Below are 22,340 nucleotides of genomic sequence, written 5' to 3'. Positions count from 1 at the left end.
ATTCGCAACTTTCCAGGTGGCCAATTTCTTAAAGGAAGATAATATAGCGGAGAAGAGGATCGCCGTGTTTTCTCTTTGAAAGATAGCTTTAGTACATAAGCCGTGGCTTTTGCCATTTACAGTTATCTACATGTTGTGTTTTACCAATACAGGTACAGAATTTACCTTTTTACCTTTATTAATAGCCGTTTTCATGAGGCGTCATTCTGCAGTTGTTAAATACTTTTGCAGTGTCATTGTTTTGGAGAGCTCTGCGAGTTGCTTGGATACGGGATACGAACTTTAGACTTTAAAGATAACTGTATGTATGACCCATACTCAATCCCTTCTCATACCATGTATGAATGTCTGTCTGTATGTATGTATATATGTATGGATGGATGGACACACACACCTAGGGTCAACAGTTCATCCAATTGCCCTCATTAAGATATTCGTCTTAATGCGACGTATTTGGATAAAGAAAAGTACATGGCTCGAGATGCTCATTCCGACAAATAACAATTATAACTTTTTTGTTTCCGTTTGTAATAAAGGCATATACAGCTAGATTCTACTTAGATAATTATTCAGATTTCCATAAACGAGTGCAAAACTTGATGGCCTATATAGAGAGTGAGAAGCAATAATTGTACCTGATGACTTCTGTGTTTTGAATCTGTTAACTAACTTGCAAGGGTGCAGGGTTATTTTAATTTAGTTGGAAAAAACTGGGTGAGAAAAATAATCTATGTAATAAGAAGAGGAAATCCCATTATTTGTCTCTTCACTAGGCTATGCCTCTATGCCTCATGTGGAGACAAATATAACCTTTTGGCAACCACAATATATATATATATATATATATATATATATATATATATATATATATATATATATATATATATATATATATATATATATATATATATATATATATATATATATATATATATATATATATATGTGTGTGTGTGTGTGTGTGTGTGTGTGTGTGTGTGTGTGTGTGTGCGTATGTATGTCTGTCTGTCTGTCGGTATGTATGTATGCACGTACGCACGCAGGCACATACGTATGTATGTATGTATCACACGCAAGCCTTATTCTGCTTGTGGACAATGTAACATTTTATGAGAGTAACTTTTAGTCGATAAGTGAATTAGTGTTTTATCATTGGAAGATGACCATGCTCGGTTAAATTTGAAATGTTTATAAATTATATATTTACATCCTCATAATACGGTTGTAACTCTTGTGTCTGTTATTATCGAAAGCTTTAAAACACTTCGGCTTAAAATAATGTTTGGAATTTTAAATCTTTGTCTTTGAGAGAACTCTTGCAAGTATCCTTAAATCAGCATCACATCAAGCTTTGATCATCGTGGCGTCCAGCGTCTTTATCAATCGGGTCATTGTTTCAAGTATCCATAAATCAGATTCATATCAAGCTTTGATCGTCGTGGCCTCCAGCGTCTTTGTCAGTCGGGTCGTTGTTTCAAGTATTCATAAATCAGTTTCACATTAAGCTTTGATCGTCGTGGCGTCCAGCGTCTTTATCAATCGGGTCATTGTTTCAAGTATTCATAAATCAGTTTCACATCAAGCTTTGATCATCGTGGCGTCCAGCGTCTTTGTAAATCGGGTCCTTGTTTCATGTATCCTTAAATTAGCTTCACATCAAGCTTTGATCGTCGTGGCCTCCAGCGTCTTTTTCAGTCGGGTCATTGTTTCAAGTATCCATAAATCAGTTTCACATTAAGCTTTGATCGTCGTGGCGTCCAGCGTCTTTATCAATCGGGTCATTATTTCAAGTATCCATAAATCAGCTTCACATCTAGCTTTGCTCGTCGTGGCGTCCAGCGTCTTTGTAAATCGGGTCCTTGTTTCAAGTATCCATAAATCAGCTTCACATCAAGCTTTGATCGTCGTGGCCTCCAGCGTCTATATCAATCGGGTCGATGCTTCTTCAACGACAAAAACAACAAAAACAAGAACAAGAACAATAGTTCAACGTTATCATAAACAGGCCACTCCACAATCCTTAATCTGGGGCAGTTTCTGTTATAGCAATTTGGCTATACCACTATTCTCAATCTGGGACAGCACATATTATGGCAAACAGGCCACTCCACTATCCTCAATTTGGGACAGCTCCTATTATCGCAAACAGGCCACTCCACTATCCTCAGTTTGGGACAGCACATATTATAGCAAACAGGCCACTCCACTATCCTCAATTTGGTACAGTACCTATTATCTCCTATTATCGTAAACAGGCCATACTACTATCGTCAATTTGAAAGAGTACCTATTATGATGGCGCTATACTATTTCGTATTTTGCATATGTTAGAATTTTAAAGAAAAAGAATTTCCACGGGTTTCCCCACTGGGTATACTGGCTTTTTAAAAACACCTTGTATATCTTAGATATTGTTCAAAGAACCTTTAATTCCCTTTATTTGGGCGTATGACTGATGAGTGTAATATGGGTTATACAGTAAACAGCTTGGCCTTACTCCAGATTTGCACCTTTTAAAAACTGCTAGCTCCACTTCAACAGTTTCACTTCCTGAACATCAGAGGTAAATTGTAAACTAAAAGAGCCGATAGCTTATGTACATTTTATATATTTGGTAATTCATTTATTGCACTTTTAGAAGCTGGTATTGTCTAGTCTGGCAAAATTCATTTTCCCTATTTTAATAGCTGCTAAAGATGCTCTACTTTAGACAAATTCATACTGATGTTTGTTAGCACAAGGGGGCAGTCAATTTAGTTAGCAGTGTGCTTAGATCATGTACAATTTCCACAACTATAATATCCAAAGAAATGTCAGGCACATTACACCAAAGAAGCATAGAGGTATGCCAACATTCTCTCCACTGTGCATGCTTCAAACGCAAACAACTTCACCTTACATAGGTCACTCTTTTAAAAGTACATAATAACTGGTGAGCGCCCCCATCATAAACAGGCCACTCCACGATTCTCAAGGTATAACGGTACCAACTGAACAACCCACAGGTGGGCGGAGCTCGAACAGTGTATTAAGAAATAAACAACAATACTAGATGTGACTGGTGCATTATGTAAGAGTTATACTTTCTGTTAGGCTTAAAAAGAATATGAGCCTCTTGACAACATGTGAGATTATGTTAATTCATATATAGATAATATTTTGTATTGTTTTTTAAAAATATATAACAAAAATGTGGTACACATGGCTGAGAATGTTGTCACTAGATAACTCTTACTCCTGTCTAGTTCCAGTAGAATTATCTCTCTTAAATACAGTGGAGTACCTGGTTTTGTCCTTGTGATATTGACAATATAGCATTGTTCTCTATAACAGTGTGTGACATTCTTGCTAAAGTAGGATAGAAAGTATATTTACTGCACAAAACATTAGCATTGAGGTATATGGAAAAACAATTGGTACCGTGATACCTCAAGTTGGGGCAGTTCCTATTATCGTAAACAGACCACTCCACTATCCTTAGTTTCACTACGTGGACCTGAAGACCTTTTGATAGAATTTACCTACCCATCGCCATTACGTGTCACTACACACATTCGCCATTAAGGAAAAACGGTACACTCGAAAACGACTTTGCCATTTCTCAAAAGGCTTCGAATTTATACTTTTACTCGAGTTAATATGAATACGAGGCATACATTTGAGAAAATAAACTCTAATCATAACTTTACTAAATAAAAGCGTTATCCATAGTTTTAATAAAGTCATCATGCAGGTAAATATAAAAGTAATTCAATCGTCCCGTTAATTTAATTGAAATTTATAAATTTATTTAAAAGATGCTCTCAAGTTTCAGTTTATGGAGGAATTTTGAAATTTAAGAAATCACCTATTAGAAAAACGAGACCGAAATGTAATCGGAAGATAGCCAATTTGAGATACTTAGCATATCATCAAAAACTGCAAAGAACAACAAAAATAAAAAAATAAAAAGAACAAGAGAAAAAAAAGGAAATGCATTAAAAGCTCAGTGATTATTCTCCACCTTTCCTTGAAGATAAAATAAACTACTTGTTAGAGAATCTGACTTTCCATACATTTATATATGGAGGTTATTTCATACCAGTAATATCTGGGATGAAATAACATTCTTTTGATGTTCTTCTTATGAGAAATAAATAACTATCTTCTACGAGTAAAATTTATTTAAAAAAAATAACGCCAGAAAAAGGACCATATAGTTTTTTGGGTAAAAGTAAATTTCATCGGCAGCTTCACCTTGTTTAATCTGCTTTTCAAATTCGTTGTAATAAACGCTTCACTATGCAGTAAAGAGCATTATTTATATTGAAAATGTCGGAAAATACTACAAATCTTCATAACTAAAATTTATTTATTTATTTATTTATTTATTTATTTATTTATTTATTTATTTATTTATGTTGTTGTTGTTGTAGGGTTTAACGCCATTTTTCAGCACACGATAGGCTATACATGGCGGCAAGTATTAATGGTGGAGGAAGAACCCAGGAAAACTCCAAAAAGAACCACCGACCCACGAGAAGTTACTGGAAGGCTTTCTCACATACACACATTGGCCGAATCTGAGACTCGAACCCACGCAGACAGAGGTGAGATGGCAGTGATCCGTAACGGAGTGCGCTTTAGACCACTCGGGGCCCCTTATTTATTTATGTATTTTTTTTTTCGTGTGCAGTAAAATAATTATATAAAAAATACTTTGAATAAACTAAACGATTTTGATAGGTACAGGTGAATGAAAGCGAAGGTAAGAAAATTTTCAACGTTCTCTAGATGCCATAATTCAGGCCTGAAATATCTATGGTAAATGACAGCTTCTTTGGTAGATACAATGATGAGAATAGCTAAACATTACAATTATTTAATGTTTCCAAATGGGTGATAACTGTAAGGTCTGTTTGCGATAATATTTACTGTTTACCAAATTCACACAGACGAAATAAAACGAACGGAATCAGACATAATATATATATATATATATATATATATATATATATATATATATATATATATATATATATATATATATATATATATATATATATATATATATATATATATATATATATATATATATATATATATATATATATATATATATATATATATTATGTTAATACAACAATGAAACATTTGGTTGCCTAAATTAACAAAGTATTCTTTCACAGCAATGTATTGCAACTGAAATACATGTGCAAACGCGGGTGTGTGAACAGCGATACAGTTTTATAAAACAAAGTGCTGGGGATAACTACACTATGATTGTGACTATGGTTTCCGTTTATTTTTGAAAATATTCGCATAAAATTGCAAGCAGTCTTCCAGAGACAACAGGTCCACACATGCATCTGGAAGCAATTAAACGTACCCGATGAAGTCATTGCAGAATGAAAACAGATTGTTAATCATCGGGTGTGTACAGCGATCATACTTGGTCCGTTTTAAGTTTGAGAACACCAGGGTCAAGCAGAGTAGGTCACATGTCAATATGCGCATGAGCAGTCAATGTGACTAAAAAAGAAAACGCACAAATGCCCATACACACAGACGCACACGCCCCCCCCCCCCACCGATGACCCACACTAGAATAGTTGCAACTTATGCATTTTTGGTTTTCTTTCTCCAGCCTTTTTGATCCTCCGCTGAACACGAAAACGAATCTTGGTTTAAGACAATGGTTTGGTATCGTCTTACTTATTTTATTTATTCCTCCACCTCCATCCGAACTTTTATTGATTTAGAAATTGTATAGTTTCTTGATTTGGCAGGTTTTATTTTCAGTACTTAGATACTATTTTTTAAAGCTATTGATGATTCTTTGATCTAGTCTGGTACCATGCATTTTAACTACTGTGCAATGTGACAAACGCACATTTGTGCAAGAAGTCCAAGGAGGAGAGTACTAGTCAAAGCGGAAATTACATGTACTACTTTGCTGAAGTCAGCATGAGGAAAAGGGGAAAAACTAAAAAGTGTCTGTTACACTCGAACAGTTACTTCCCTTTAAAATCTCAGTCGATCATAAAAGCTAAATGTGTCTCTTAAGGTCAATATGTCTCGGTAGGATTTAATTAAGAGGACCTCAACATAACAAAGTCCCGGGTTTAGTGTCCACGTGTCATACGCTTATCATACAGATAAATGGATATAAATAACGTATGGTTAATACAGAAGCACATTTACATGTGTTAAAATTGTAAGATTTTAATTTCTCTTGAGAGTACTGGCGCATTGAAACTAATAACAACAGCCAAAAAAGATTAGATGTCAAGATCCAAGATTGTCCGCCAAAGATAAGGAAAACTATTTATTTATGGAGTAAATTCAGTAATAAAGCAGAGGTCATATATGTAAGGTATTTGCATGCAAATGGCAATAAACTTGCATATGAACCATACGAATTGTGTCCTGTTCGTATTCAAATCCTCCTGCTGGTAGTTCTATTTTATCGGTAAAAACATGGTTCCTCATATGATGTTAACCCTTCCAGTAAAGAGTATAGTATGACCATGGTTCCGGTACATAGAGCAACCCTGGGTATTTTTTCCTCAATACTGCATCATTCCAAAGCCACGCCACCCAAACAACGGTTAAAATCAACGTTGCAGTAAAGGAATAGAACAGAAAACGGCCGTTGATGTCAAGGGCATGGCCTGCAACCTTTTCTCTAAGTATCCAAATCACCATGGCGACATAGGTCAAGAGATAAACTGATGAAATTTGACCTTCGGTTACGAGATACCTGAAATAGAAATAATGGTCTTTTTGTGAATAATGTTGCTCCTGGAACTTCGTAGAAACTAATTCACTTGAAGAACACTGAATAAAAAAATGATAACTATCAAAAGTGGAGGAATGGATGAAAACGTTTAAAACCAGTAGCAGTAATACCACCATCACAACATTATCAGCACCAATGCCCACCTCAGTAACAAAACAGCAGCAATGCAATCATAGAAGACACTGTATAGTTGTATACGACTTCAGCGGACCTAAATTTAATTAGAGATTCAAAACTTAAACTTGAAATCCGTCTCCAATGCCTGTCAACGTAATCCTGACGTATCCATTTTCTTGAGTTCAAGTGCACATACATGTACATGTAAAGAAGCGAGAACGTGTTTAGCAGAATTCAGTGTCAGAGTGACCAAGATCTTAAGTCCGACTGGCCCTGAAGTAATGCAGCTTTTGTCAAGCTTTGATTGATATTTTTAGTTTTGATTTTAATAAAATAAATAAATAAATAAATAAATAAATAAATAAATAAATGATGAGAAACAAACAAACAGAAAAACTAAGCTGGCTGATTAGCTCGTATATACTCGTTGATTTCTTTGTTTACATGCGTCGTAATTGCTTGTATATGTGTCGCAATATGTGTTGTAATATGTGTCGTAATTGCTTGTATATGTGCTTACAACGTACCAGTAGTAGACTGCACTGAATAATGTAAGAATCCACCACAGGATGCCCCCTTTCTTGGCACTGGAATCATTTACATCTCGGAAACAGCCACAAAAGTATAGGAACAAACTGATGAAAAATGGAATGTACCTGAAAAATAAGGATTTGTAAAGATGTAATTAAAATATACTCTTGGACTCTTTAAACACATATGCTCTATAAATTGACTGACAAAATGACGGTACTTTCATGGCAAATGATTCGCAGTATCAATGACTTTTAGATAAGATTGTGAGGTCATTTCTCACGTGTTAACCCACATTATGTAACCATAAAGCAATTAGTCTTATCAGGCCTAATGGATATCCCTATCATTGGCCAATCTGTAGATGTCTCATTTGGCCTAACTGAATAGCCCTATCATTGGCCAATCTGTAGATGTCTCATTTGGCCTAACTGAATAGCCCTATCATTGGCCAATCTGTAGATGTCTCATTTGGCCTAACTGAATAGCCCTAAGTAGTGAAGTGGGGCACCCTACGGACAATGGGAATTAGCATTACAGGGACCCCTGGGTCACTCTACGGACAATGGAAATTTAACATGGCGAAAAATCGTGGGTCAATCTACGGACAAGGGGAATTTAACATGGGAATAAATCGTGGGTCACTCTACGGACAAGGGGAATTTAACATGGGATTTTTTTTCTTTAAATTTTAAAAAAAATTTTTTTTAAAAAAAGGGGTAGGCAATGGAAAGGCTATCTCTTTTCGAGAAATATGGCTGGCCCTGAAAAGGGCCTTTGGGTTTTTTCTTCTTCTTCTTTTAACTTCTTAACTTCTTCCACCATCCTCTTATTTTGTCCATCATTCCTTTCTTCTTTTTCTTTTCTGTTTCCGGCAACCAGTCCGGGTGGCCCATGGCCCGGAACTTCTCTTGGATTTTCATCCAGTTTGTGTTCAGTTTTTCGAATTCATCCCTTTTTTTTCTATTTTCTTCTTCTTCTTTTCTTTCCTTTAACCACTTTTCTTTGATCTTCTTGACCTCTTCGGTCAGCACATTCCTCATTAGTTCTTCAGCTTTCTTAAGTTTTTCTAACCCCCACTTCGCGAAACACCAATCTGTCCATTCTACAATGTCTTCTAGAAAGCACCTTGCACTCGTCACATGATCTATCGCTTCTTTTAACTTACCCACTTTGACATACGGTGGGTTAATTAAACCTCTGATTCTCTTCTCCTCATCCTGTATCATTTCTTTTACAATATTTACGGATAAGTGGAGGCTGGTTACTTGTCTTGAGACGAAGTCTTTTGTCACTGCATACCTCCATTCCTGTTCAACCCTTTCTACTACACTCAATCCATCTACCATCCAATACCAACTTCCCATAAGATTGTTATATAAAGCTGAAGCTGCTGGCATCTTCTTGTTTGCTTATTCCGTAGAATGGGTTCCAATGGCCAACACTGTTAGTTTTATACTCAAAGCGCGAACGTGAAGGAAAACATCCCCTAAAAACATAAAATGGATCTTACCTAGATCATGACCCAACAACGCGCGTACGTGAAGGAAAACATCCCCCTACTTTCTCATTTCATATAATAAAACCCTAACTTTACTCTTCACATACGCTAAGAAACCCATAATCTACTATTCACACAAACATACCTGAGCTCTTACAAACACAAACACACAAACACACAAACGCATACCCTCACACTATCTTAAAAAAGAGTTAGTGTTTATTTTCACACTACTCTACCTACTCACATTGGCAAATTAATAGTTATTTCTTTTCTAGACTATTGGGTAGCCCTGAAAAGGGCTGTTTTTTTAAACTCCAGATGCACCTATCTAATGGTTGCACCTTCCTGGCCTGGCGCCGCACACGCATCTTCTTCCCCAGTCTTCTTTCACCTTTCTTCTGGGGAGCGCAGAGGGAGGATGATTCGCTTCAGCAGCCCAATCCTCTGTTTCAGGAATATTAAACGACATCATCTCTTCTCTTTTCTTTTCCTCCTCTTCCCTCTGTCTTCTCTCCTCTTCTTCCTTCTTTATTCTTGCTTCTTCTACGATAGCCTCCGCTGATAGTTCGTTTACTATCCGCCTGGCATATTCCAGGTGCATCTGGAGTTCTAACAGTTTCACTATTCTGCTAGTCATTCTTCTGGCTGTGTTGATCAATCAACAAGGGTAGTTGGACTGCCGAACGAGTTTCAATTTATACTGAAAGCGCGAACGTGAAGGAAAACATCCCCCTAAAAACATAAAATTCATCTTACCTAGATCATGACCAAAAAACAACAACAACGCGCGGACCTAAAAGAAACACTCGCTCACTTTTTTATGCTACCCATCACTTCAATAGACTATCCACATACTCAAAGCAATCCAATCTAACCCCAAATATACACCTCAAGCAGCCCAAAAAAAAAAAAAAAACTAACATCATTTTAATCTACTATCCACACCAACCTACTTTATCACTTACAAACACTAACACATACCCTCAAAATTTTTAAGAAAGAGTTAGTGTTTATTTTCACACTTCTCTACCTACACACATTGGCAAATGGATCATTACTTCTTTTCTAGAGTATTGGGGTAGCCCTGAAAAGGGCTGTTTTTTTGTTGTTTTTTTTTGCTATGGCATTCTTTTTTAGTTTCTAAGAATGCGATGTCCTCTGAGGATAGACTTTCTGGCAATAGGTCTGCTTCTTCGGAAAGAGAAGAAGAATTCTTTGGTGTCGATACGACAATCGACAAAGCCTCTGTCAGCTTCAGGTTGTTGCTGCTGTTGTTGTTGCTGCTGTTGTTGCTGTCTCTGAAGTCTGTACTTCTCTGTCCATTCTTCTTTTTCCTTGTTCATTTCTTCTCTGAAGAGCTCTTCTATCAGGTCTTCAGTGATTTTTAACATTCTCACATTCTCTATTTCTTCTGGCTTCGGTATCAGACTGTGTCTGACCCTATGCAAATTCACGTAGGCTTCGTTGAGCTTAGCTAGTTTGGAGCACATCTTCTTAGGAGGATGAGTCGACAATGGATGGCTAGACTGGGAACAACCCGGTTCTTAAAGTTAAAGCGCGGACGTGAAGGAAAACATCCCCCCACACGGTTTTCGAGCCGCAACGTTCATGAGAGGGATAGTAAGAAATGAAAGAGCATCAATCCAATATTCTTATAGCTAAACAAACCACAAAGGCATTTTTTTCAAAACACAACATTTTTATTCAAAAATCACTTAACACTAAACAACAACAACTCTAACATTTTTTAACATTAATCCAACACTATAACATCTAACAATTTTTTTCAAATCACAAACATTTTTTTCTTCAAATACGATCTACTTTAAACAAGGCTGACAACGTTGTGAATGAAACTGTGATTTCCACTGTTGGAAATCATTAGGCCATTGATGGACACTACGTTTCCTAGCTTGAGACAAAAGATAAGCATAATGGTCACAAAACCATCGATCTACTTTCACATCGTTTCTAGCAGAAGAACGAGGATCAAAATGAGTCACTAAATGTTCTAAGGAATAGCCCAGGCTGCGATGATGCAGAAAATACACACAGTACTGTCCACACACCAAGGAATCTGTGCCTTGTAATTTCACGTTATTGAATCGGGTGGTTTGAGCATTTCTTCTCATAAAGTCGATGATATCGTCTTCCAAAGGGGGCAATCCGTACGAATCGAAATATTCCACACATCCTTCTTGAGGAAAGTAGACGGCTACCCAGTGGGTTCCTGGGAGATGACTTTCGTCCGTGTTGATCACGTAAGCTTGATGGTCTTTAGGTTTGCGATGAGGGAGTTCATCTTTAGCACAGACGACAGGATTCCAAGAAGCCGTATACGAACTATGGTTCAAAAGGTAATAAAGTTCCCAGGTATCCATTGATTTGTGTTTTTTTCTTCTTCACAGGTAATAATAAGTCGTCAATTCGATCCTGACTTTTTGCTTGAAAATGTCTGACGAATAAACGGTTATTCGTTCTGTTTCCTCACTCTGATTCAGGAGAGCTTCGATACGATGGATCTCTTGAGTGGTTAATGGTGGACAAGAATGTTCACGCAAGTCTTTATACCACTGGTGCAACACGTCTTTGTTTGAGATGAGACTCCAAGCTTCGTCCAGATACTCGTCCAATTTTTCTTCTTGACTCAACATCAGGCATTTATCGTGTTGAATTTGACTGGGATGATCGTTTTGACATCCATAACAATTTTTCTTGATCAATTCTGTTATTTTGTCGACCAAGTGTTTGGCAAAACAGGAGACTAAATGGGCTTCTTGTTCTGGCCATCTCGACTTCATCATGATATCTTCTTCTCCTTCCACGGTCTCCTTACATTCCATCTCCAAAGTTTCTTCACTAGGTAAAGAGGGACAACAGTCTTCCATGGCTTTCTAGTAATCTAGGATGACTTCTCTCAAACTGTTGATTTCTATGGTATTATCGAATTCTGCATACAGGATGACGTTCACCGTTACATCAGGGTCTCGGTTTGCAAACTGAATTTCCACACGAATCTGGCCTGATTTTATAGGGTGGAAATGTCCCTCGTCGCTGCCTTGGTCTGGAGTGAAATCGAAAGCCCACAAAGCATAGCCTCCTACATAATCCTCGTACGTAATACCGTGACTGGTGTTGGTTCCTAACTGACCGGTGGCTTCGTACAGGGACAAGTACGATCTCAAGTAATTCTTCTTCTCAAAGTCAGGCTCAAAGGGTCGGGTACACAAGGTCTTGCCATCGCGACTGACTTCGATCTTGGACACGCCAAAGTGTTGAAAGTAGAAAGGATTTTTAGCCAAAGCTCCGTTGAAGGCTTCATTTTCGACGATACCAACGATCAAACGCTTGGGTAGCTGTCCTTGGAACAGATGATCTTCGATCATGGATCGTTGTCCCTTGGGAATGGTGAAGGTTTTCACTTCCACGCGTCGTATGGGATACTTGGCTGTCGTTCTGCTCAACGTTTGACTGATATCGTTACCCACTTTAGGTAACACTTCCACACGACGTACGTAGAGCCTGGCTTCCTCGATGACAGTTTTGCAAACAGTATTACCTATCAAATGGAAAGCGGCACTGCTCCGATTCAGTCTCAGGCGGACATTGACCCCGTTTAGTAAATATTTCTCTTGCAACCACATGTCCAGATGTAAACGATCCATCAGTTCTAAACTCTGTCCATCTTTGATTCTCTTTCTTCGTTCTATAAATCCGTCATTGTTTTCTTTCTTTTCATCAGTTTCTAAATTTTCAAACTTTTCAGCTTCGTCAGCTTCCCATACCACACAGGCATTGAGATGAGTGTTCTTGGCGTCTATTCCGTACGTCAAGAGATTTTCCAGGTACGCTCGATAAGGGTAAGTATCCATGCTGCTGCTGACCAGTTTGTTGTTCAAGTACAAGTCCACTCCGCTAAACAAGGAATGCATGAAATTGTTGACGGGAGCTATTACCTCATCGCCATCTAGGGTCGAATTGTCCTCATCGACAAGTTTGACTTTCAAGTACAAGTAACTGCTATTCAGATCGATGTAATCTTCGGGCTGTCCTTTGATTTCAAACTCGATGGGAGCTGAGGCTGTCAATGAGGAGACGGGGTGAAATTCCACCCATTGGGATTCTTGCATGGTCATCATGGTGGGGGGCATGGCAAACAGATCCAGTTCCGTCTTGGAACAGGCGCAAGATTCTCGGTGCATCATTTTTTGTCTCTTTTCTCAATAATCGAAAACGTCTAAGTCTCGTACGGTTCTTCTTTTCTTGGCCTTTCTCGCTTGAAGTCTGGTGAAGGGGTGTTTTCTTCTTCGTCTCTTTCTGCCTTGTCCTTGCTGAATGCTTGACTCGGTATCGTGCAGGGCATTTATAGGTGTGTCTCGTCGGCCCAAAATGTCTTTACCCGTTTGCAGCAAGACATTTTTGCCTGCCCTCATGAAGGCTTCTTTAGGGTTTTGTTTGTCGATGATGACATTTTGGAGAAATTCTTTGCCTTGCGTCAGTGCCGCATCTTTCAAGGCGTGCAATCCGCGTGTCACCATCGGTTTCAACACCGGGGCCACCGAACGAAAGGCCGATTTTAACATGTCTCCTAAACCGTGTCCTCGCTGTCGAGCCACCCCTCGGTACACTGGATACATGACTTACTTACGAATCGTGAGAGAACCGTTTTCGAAAATGGAGTTTCACCGTGACTTTTCCTTTGGTGAATGGAATATTTTGTCCCAAATCTCCTTTTATAGTAATGTTGACCGTGTCCAAATACGACTTGCTGACCGGCAAATAGTGAGGATGGACAAATTCGCGGTGGACGTGGTAAGTGTTTCCACCTTCCTCGTCAGCGTTTGCGGCAGAATCCACTTTGAAAGGAATGACACGCAGTAACGGTACGGAGGTGTGTCCCACCACGTTGTATTCCACCACATCGGAGTACACGAACATCAAATTCAGTCCTTGGTTCAGTTCTACCGGGGTACGAAAATACTTGGCAAAAGTATCGTTGTCAGAAATGACTAGTAATTCGCCTTTTTGTTGTTCTACTTTCTTCTTCATCTCCATGTCCCCGCCCAACATGTCAAACAATTCAGGACAAAATAAGAAAGACATGATTTTGGGCCCCTCAGGAAATTTTATCAGGAAGCGACGAGCTGTTTTGTGGTACTCCAGGGTGACACTTTTTTTGACACTTTCCAAAGCTTTCAGAAACACACCATTAAACCTGGTGGCTATGGTGCTGACCAAATGTTGACCACTAAAATAATAGCCTGGGGGAATGAACAAGTGATAGGTGGTCCACTTTGGATTTTGTGTGTTACGGGTTTTCTTGTCATATTTGCCATGGGTATCCAAGTACTGTTGCATTTGTTCGTCATGAACTTCCACATCAAATTTATTTTGATTGGGAAGGACATTGAGGACTTGGGTCGGGTGAATCATTTCTACTAAAGCCACTTCCCAATGGGCTTCGTGATCTAAGGGGATGGCTTGAGGTAATTTGGCCGTGTAACAGCACAACGTGTTGTTGGGAAACACCTCCATGGAACTGTCACTGGGTAAGGTTAAGTAAAATTGGTTTTGGTGACTCATAATTCCAGAGTTCTGTGGCTGTCCGAGGGAATATTAGTGGATGTCAGAGGTGTGTCTCCGCCCAAAATGGGGTTCTGATTGTGGTTGGAGTGGTGACTGGCACTGGCACTGGACACAACGTTCCCGTTCGAGGAGAATTTCAGGGAGGGATTGGGAAGTAGGTAACCGATGCAACTGCTCAATAAAATGGTCCACAATTGTTTGTCTCCTTGTTGCAAACTCAAATTGGCGATGGCTGCCCCGATGACACAATACACCACGGAGATTTGGCAGAAAAAGACGATTTGCGTTTTAGGCACACGTTCTCCACACCACACCCACAAGGGTTGTTTTTGTAAATCTTGCACAGAAGAACTAGGGGAAGAAGGACTGGTCGACGTAGCTGCGTCTGCTGTGTGAAAGGGCATGATGGTCACTTCTTCTTTTTATAGTCGATGACTTGCGAAGCGTCGATCCAAGAATCGAAACTGGGTGGATATCCTTTCCAACGTACTTTGACTTCTTTGACACGTCGTTTGCCCACTTTACGGGTTCTGCGTTCCAGAATGCTTTCGATGTCGTACACGTCGTCTTCTTTTTTGGTGACACGTTGTAACTCGGGCAAATAAAACGTTCCTTTGAGTACTTCTCCGTTCATGTCTTCCAATTTATAGACGGCAGGATGACGGCCATGCACTCGTCCAGTGACGCGAAACAATTCGGTCGTCCAGTTAGGTAAGTAACCTTTGTCGAAAGTGCGTTTGGTTTTGCCAATGCGCACCCAATCTCCTACGGTCAACTCTCCACTTTTCTTGGGGACAGCCCTCGTCGGGGACGTACCAAACAGGCGCTCAAACACCAGCACTTCGTTCTCGGGAGTCACGTCTTGCGGGGCACGTCCGATGCTTCGATGGTAAGATTGGTTGTACGCTTGCACCAGGTGAGGTAAGATGTCGATGTACTTCAGAGTGTGGTGATGCGTAAAATATTTCCACATGCGTTCTTTCAAAGTGCGTTGAAAACGTTCCACGATGCTGGCTTTGGTTTCGGGATTCTCGGTGGTAAAAAAATGAATGTCACGTTTCTTTAATTCTTTTTGGAAAGCCTGGTTCAGAAATTCGGTGCCTTTGTCCGTTTGCCATCGAAGAGGGTGACGGCCGCTTTGTTTCAACACTCGTTGCAGGGCTCGCACTAACTCGCTGCTGGATTTGGAAGTCAAGGGCACGACCCAGGCAAATTTGGAAAAGACGTCGATGACACAAAACAAATATTTGTAGCCACGATTGTAGCTGGCTAAATGAGAGACATCGGCTAAATCGGCTTGCCATTGATGATCTATGCCTTCCACTCGGGTGCGACTTCTGGCAAACTTGCGTCGAATGGGTTTGTGTAAAGTGTAGGTAGCTTGTTCTTGTAACCATCGTTGCACTTGAGGTAAACGGAGACTTTTCAGTCGAGTTTTGGCAGCACGATACAATTTTTGAACTCCTGCGTAACCTGCAGGATGGGAGGGATCGTAGTAAATGCTGGCTAAGACTTTTTCCATTTTTTATTTTGTGTTGGTGTGTTAATAAGGCACCCACTCTTGGAAGAGGCTACTCTTTTTCTCTGGGGGTATTTTCTTGGATTGCAAGGCTTTGCGTGTGCGACCGGCAATAGGTGTCGAAGAGGAGGAGGATGTCTGAGCGGGGGATATAGGTTCTTGTTTCACTTCTGTCTTCACTTCTGTCTTCACTTTCTTTTTCTCTTGTGAGGAAGAAGGGGTGGCCATCATCTTTTTAATCCATCCAATTCTGGAGGTAGGTGGTGTTGTTAACTTGCGTACTTTTTCTGGTGGAGTTTGAAACCCTTCTTCTTCTTCTTCTTTTCTTTTTTCTGTCTTGGTCACGGGTACTGGTGGTACTGGTACTGGTACTGGTACTGGTGATGGTGCTGGACTTTTCATCAAGGTCTTAAAATCTTTCAGAGTGGGTAAAGCTGTTTCGTCTAAAGCTTTCTGGTGAAAGAGTTGCAGTCGTTGCAAGAGTTGACCATACTTTTGCGATTTTTCTGTTTCGGACAAATCTTGGCGATCCATCAAGGATTGCAATTCGTGTTGTAACTGGGACATCTCGCTCAAATTGGGATTGGGAGGTAAATGCGGGGTGCGTTGTTCTTGCCACCGATGGTATTCCATCCATCGTTTGTAAGGCACTAAAGCTAGTTTTCGTCCTTCCATGGGGTTGTCAGGGGTGAATTTTGAGATCTTGGGACTTCCGATGGCCTTTTTATCTTGCTCCCATCAGTCCTCCCAACATGGTTCCCAAGACTCCTTTCAGTATGGGGCCTAACAAGAGAGGTAAAATACCTCCACGTTGCACTAACATCTTCTTTTTTTGACGAATGGGAATTTTCTTTCGAACCATTTGGCGAAGAACGTGACGATGTTTGCTCAAGCATTGTTTCTGGTGTTTGGACAAAGGGATCGTGCCTTTCAAGACGTTCAAACAACATTCGCACACGGTATCGATGACCTCTTTGGAGGCCGTTTGAATGAGTTTTTTTCGTAGGGGTGGAGAAGCTTTGGACAGGACAGATAACAGGTCCCCATGTTTGGCTAAACGTGGTGGCAGTCCTTTCCTTTTCTTTCCTTGGGGTTTTCTGGAGGGTGACATCTTTGAGTCTTTAGGAGCACCTAAAAAACACTGATACCCTACTCGGTCACAGGCCTTTTTTATACTGGAACGCGTCGCCACTGATTGTCTTTACATTTTATCAGTTTGAGGACAGGCATGACACGTCGTGCAGGGGTACGTAACGGACTAAATCGAGCCAGTTCTTGCTTGGACAAATCCAGTAAACTTTGTAACATGCCCGATCTTTCTTGAACTTTGATTTTGGGAGAAGGTACTTTGTGAGCAGCAGCCACTGCCACTAAATTGGAAGGTCCTGCCACTGGGGAAGTTCTTTTGGGGGTCATCAACGGAGAAGTTCTTGGTGTGATCAACGTCTCCAAGTACTCTTCAGTTCCTGGTGACATCAACGGAGAAGTGGACAAACGTGAGGCTGCCGGAGACGTTGTGGCAGGTCGTGGCTTGCGAGTGTAAGGTTGCGTCCTGGCCGAAGTGCCTCTCTTGCGACTAGTTTTCTTCTGTGGACTTTTCTTTTTTTGAGGACTTTTTCTCTGTTTCTTTTTCTTGGGGCTTCTTTTCTTTTTCCGGGGTGATGGTGGTGGTGTCTGGTAAGAGGAGGGTCCCGCCACTGGAGAAGTTCTTCTTGGGGACTTGGTCTTTTTCTTTTTCTTCTTGGGGCTTCGTTGGACTTTTGTCTTAGGGATAACTTTGGGGGCATTAGGATCCCATCTTAAGAGTGAGCGAATGATGACCCCTCCTAGAGTACCGCTCCCTCCAGGTTTCAAAATGATTTGTTTTTTGGTTTGAGTGTCGATGCGGGGATCGGCCAGTTGGACCAAAGCGACTTTGTTTCGATCGAAAAAGCGTTGGGTTTGATGAGGAATCTGAATGATTCCTTGGAGTAATTGACGTGCCGTCACCGTGAACCATCGTAAGACTTCTTTGAGACTAGCTTCTAAGACACGAGCTCGTGTTTGTGGATCTTTTTCTCGACTGATGCCATACAAGGCACGAATCAATTTGACGGGAAGATGCGACTGAAGGGACGTCATGTTCACACTGTGTGAGACAGACGAAAAAGGGTCTGAGGTTTTTATAGATTTTTTTCATGGGAGGAGTGAAATGAAGTCGAGGACGGAGACGTGTACAGGACAGGCCCTCCGTCTTGGCACCAGTGGTGAAACAAGTGGGTACGAAATCGCAAATCCTCGGGGGTCGTAGGTTTCAAATCGACGAGTAAATAGGCGTGTGGCGTTTGAGTGGCATCGTCGTACGCCTGAGTCAGCCAAGGCGTTCCTAACTGTTTGGCTAAGACTTGCACTTGCGATTTATCTCGAGGGCTTTTAAACAAGACCACGTAATGCGCATTGAGACTGATGGTGCGATGGGCTTTACTTTGTTGAAACAAATTTTGGGTGATGTAAACGACACTGGCATTACGGTGATGCCCTTTGCGCGTAAACCACAATTTAATTTCTTCTTCGTCTTCTCCTAACATGTCGTCGAAAATGACCAAATGGGTTAGACGGGAGTCAGAGACGATGCCATCGTCTTCTTTAGGAATGCCTTCCACAAACACGATGGAATCGCCTTGACTTTCACGCAAGAGGCTGTACGCCGATTGCCACTCTTTGTAACACCACACGATCCGTTGAGGGGGCCGATCGATCAAATGATGTTTATGTTCGATCAAACGTTTGACGAATTCGGTTTTGCCTGAACCGCTAGGTCCAGCAATGAGCATGTTAAAGGGATGGCGAAGATACAAAGCCTCCCAACTGGCACGATCTAAGTGTTCGTCGATGACTTTGACAGTAGAGGAAGAGGGAGCAGAGACAGCAGAGGTAGCCATGGTGTGAGAAATGTCACTTGTGACACGAAAACAAACAAGACAAGAGTTTATATACTTTTTCAGAACACGTTTATTGAATGTTTTTTTTCAAACATGAATACGAAAGACAAAAATACATAAAAGCCAAAGGCTTAAGTACAAGGATAAAAGGCACATGATAACGATGAACGTGGAATAAACACAAGTGTCTGTACAACAATCACATCTTTTGGGTAATGTTCTAACCAGTTCAACAGGGGGTAAGGTCACACAAGTGTCCTCCCGAAAGGGTCTTTCAGGTCTGTCCACGACAGTCCTGTCCTGGGTGACGGGTTCTTCTGGCACCGTCACTAACACGGGTTGAAAAGTAACTTTTTTCCTTGAACAACTCTCGTGCATACTGGGCCACTTCTTGGGTCCAAGCCTCAAAATCCCATTCTTTCCAGGCACGGACATCTGTCCAATGGGGATGTAAGTCACAAGCTACACACACATCGTCATACACGTCTTGGGTAGCTAAAAGTTGACGAATCTTTTTTTCCCGTAGAGGTCGAGAAGTATCCAGATGAAAACGCAAGGCTTTGAGCAAAAGGAGTTTTTCGTGACCATTTAAGGCCATGGAGGTGGTAAGTACTGATCGTAAAGAGTCCACAAAGAATCGGCTGGTAAACGAAATCCCAAAAAACAAGTCACTAAGACACACACCACTTGTCGTCCCAAATTGAATGGATACAGTTCTTGTAATAATTGATGGTAATGATCCACGGTTTGAATATGGTCATTGAGTTCCTTCCACGGAATCTGTTGGATGACATGTGACATAAACCGTGGCATGGCAGCCTGTTTTTATATTCTCTTTTTTTCGGATGCAATAGACGTACTTTCTAGCCAGAGATCTTCGTTCTCCAGTAGGGAATCTAAATCTTGCATACTGTAACCGAAACGTCAGAGTTCGTTTAGGTGTTTCCTCTTCCTCTAAGTAGATTCCACGTAAAATATGTTTGTAATCCTTTAACTTGTCTTCCTCAATGCGTTGCACTAGGTGAATCTCGAAGTAACCATAATTATGAACGTGTCGATCATTAGCGACCTCAAAGTGTTGAACTATGTCTGACCATTGAAAGAATTTCTGACGAATCAGTTCTCTTATACCATTCAGGTACCAGTGGTTAAAGATCTGGTGACGTAACGGATGCAATTGTTCTTTACGTTTGACTTGTATTTTGACCAGCTCTCGGTAAATGCGTTCTCTCAACTCCACAGGCAAAGCACGAATGTTCTCTAGCAAAGTATCCATGAATAGGTCATACTAAATCCTCTTTGGTCTGACACAAGAAATGTACTCTTTGCACAAACATGGTTTCACTTCAGTGTCAAATTTAAATCGTTGAGTCACTAATCTACACATTACAATTCGTTCAGAAGTTTCCTCTTTCACCAAGTTGACATTGCGTGAAAGATGTTGGTAATTCGTTAACTCTTCCTCTGGAATTCGATGCAGTACGTTTACAATGTAGTAGATAGAATCGTCCATACCGAACCATTCCTTTTTATAACCAGGAGGTCGTTGATCAATGTCTGTCCAATGGAACACTTTCAATTGAATCAGTCCTTGTATAGCCTGAAGGTACCAGTGGTTCAAACACCGGTGACGTATCGGATGCAATTGTTCTTTACGTTTCACTTGTATTTTGACCAGTTCTCGATAAATGCGTTCTCTCAACTCCACAGGCAAAGCACGAATGTTCTCTTGTAAAGTATCCATGAACAGATTATTATGGTAAGAAGTTACTTCAATGTCTCGGTCCCACTAAGGGTAAGTAATGACAATTCGGTGACCATCGAGCATGTTCAACGTAGGCCGAATCTTGCGGTTCCCAGTGGTGAAGTGACACACCGCAACTGAAGCACTTGACTTTATCTCCTTCGCCCAAGTAGAAAAATCCGGCTCTGGCTAATTCTTCGGGGGTCGGTCCTCCCAGATACTTTGGCCATTTTCCTTTGAACGATTGAAGACGATTTTCAAAGTCGCAGTATTCCGACAAACGCACAGGAAACGAATATTCGTCTTTCACAGGTTCGTTTCGATGAGGGTTGAGTGACATAGGTAGGAGTTTGCTCAGGGCTGGATGACATCCGTAAGGGGGTAGACGTGAAGGTGGACATTCCCCTTTAAAACGAAACCCAGTAAAATGTCCAAGAGGACGAGCAGCATCACTTTCGCATCCCACAGGTCTGACACGCACAGCATCACTTTCCATGATAGGGGTAGGGGTACTAAAGTTCCCATGATGCTTTACGGCATCGCTCAGGTCACAAGGTACAGCATCGGTCCCATCGCAAGGCTCACAATCGCACTCGTCTGCAAACTCCGTTACGCAATTACAATGGTAACCACATGGACAATCGCAGTTTCCTTCCGGACATTTTCCGTCGCAATGCATGGGTCTTATCCATCCAGTATTAGTCACACTAGAGGAAGATACAACTTTTTTACAATCCCCAAACTGAAACGATGTCTTTTTCAAAGTATTCATCTTGTTCGCTCGGTCTTGGTAGTCACAATGAACTATCGATCTTGACCATAGCCCCTTTTTTATACTAGTCTCAATGCAGTCTCCAACTTGTACATCTTTCCTTTTTCACGTTTTTTATGTCCTGTTCTGGAAGGTACCGTCTCTAAGGTACCGTCAACATTGTACCGTAGTGTAATGGGTGGAAAGGCCATAGAAAGGTAAGGGCAGTGCGGAGACCATCGAGTATGCTCCAGAATAGCTGAATCTTTATAGATACATAGATCCATTCGTAACTTCAGTCCGCAAGCGAAACACTGTACCTCGTATCCCAATCCTGACTCAGGTCCCAAGTAGACAAATCCTGTTCTAGCTAAAACATGCGAAGAAGGTAATCCTTCCCTATTCGTAGACCATTTCTGAAACGTGTCCAATCGACGGGCACAATCACAATAGTCAGGTAAGAAGACTGGAAAATGGTAGGGTTTGAACTTGGAGTTCTCATCGGGTTTCTCACTCGATTCTTGCTGTGGCGAAGTCATCTTTCTGGTGGGGTAACTATCCTCTTACAACCAATGTTTTATACCAACGTGTCCATACGGTAAGGTGAAATGATTGGGAAGTCGAACTCGCTTCTGGTACACGATTTGATAGACTTTTTCCAAGGGCCGACTGACGATGTGGTGAGTGGGTAAACGTACAATCTTGTTCGGTTGGTGAGTGGTCACTTTAAAGTTTCCATCCTCTCCCGATTGCAAGGCTTCTTTCAATACCCCAAAGTTGACCACTCGACTGGTACGATAATTCAGAGTCAGTCCTTTCACTTTGCACGTCGTGTGCACTTCTCCTTGTTTGTCCCGGTATTCGTAGCCGTAATTTTTGGGACCGC

General features: G+C 40.8%; 1 protein-coding gene across 1 annotated transcript in view; it reads right to left on the bottom strand.

The window, feature by feature from the left end:
• Window positions 1-6,294: 6,294 nt before the first annotated feature.
• Window positions 6,295-22,340, bottom strand: part of LOC149801414 (ceroid-lipofuscinosis neuronal protein 6 homolog) — a 36,699-nt gene continuing 20,653 nt past the window's right edge. The window contains exons 6-7 of the mRNA XM_089955512.1: window positions 7,426-7,554; window positions 6,295-6,742 (exon numbers count right to left, since the gene is read on the bottom strand). Coding sequence (XP_089811638.1) covers window positions 6,478-6,742; window positions 7,426-7,554 — 394 coding nt within the window. The 3' untranslated portion in view covers window positions 6,295-6,477. The remainder of the gene's footprint in view (window positions 6,743-7,425; window positions 7,555-22,340) is intronic.

This window comes from Sinohyriopsis cumingii, chromosome 4, assembly GCF_028554795.1.
Source record: "Sinohyriopsis cumingii isolate HCF-2022 chromosome 4, ASM2855479v2, whole genome shotgun sequence".
Classification (NCBI taxonomy): Eukaryota; Metazoa; Mollusca; class Bivalvia; order Unionida; family Unionidae; genus Sinohyriopsis; species Sinohyriopsis cumingii.
The sequence above is the reverse complement of the archived record's forward strand: the minus strand, read 5'-3'. Positions and strand labels throughout refer to the sequence as shown.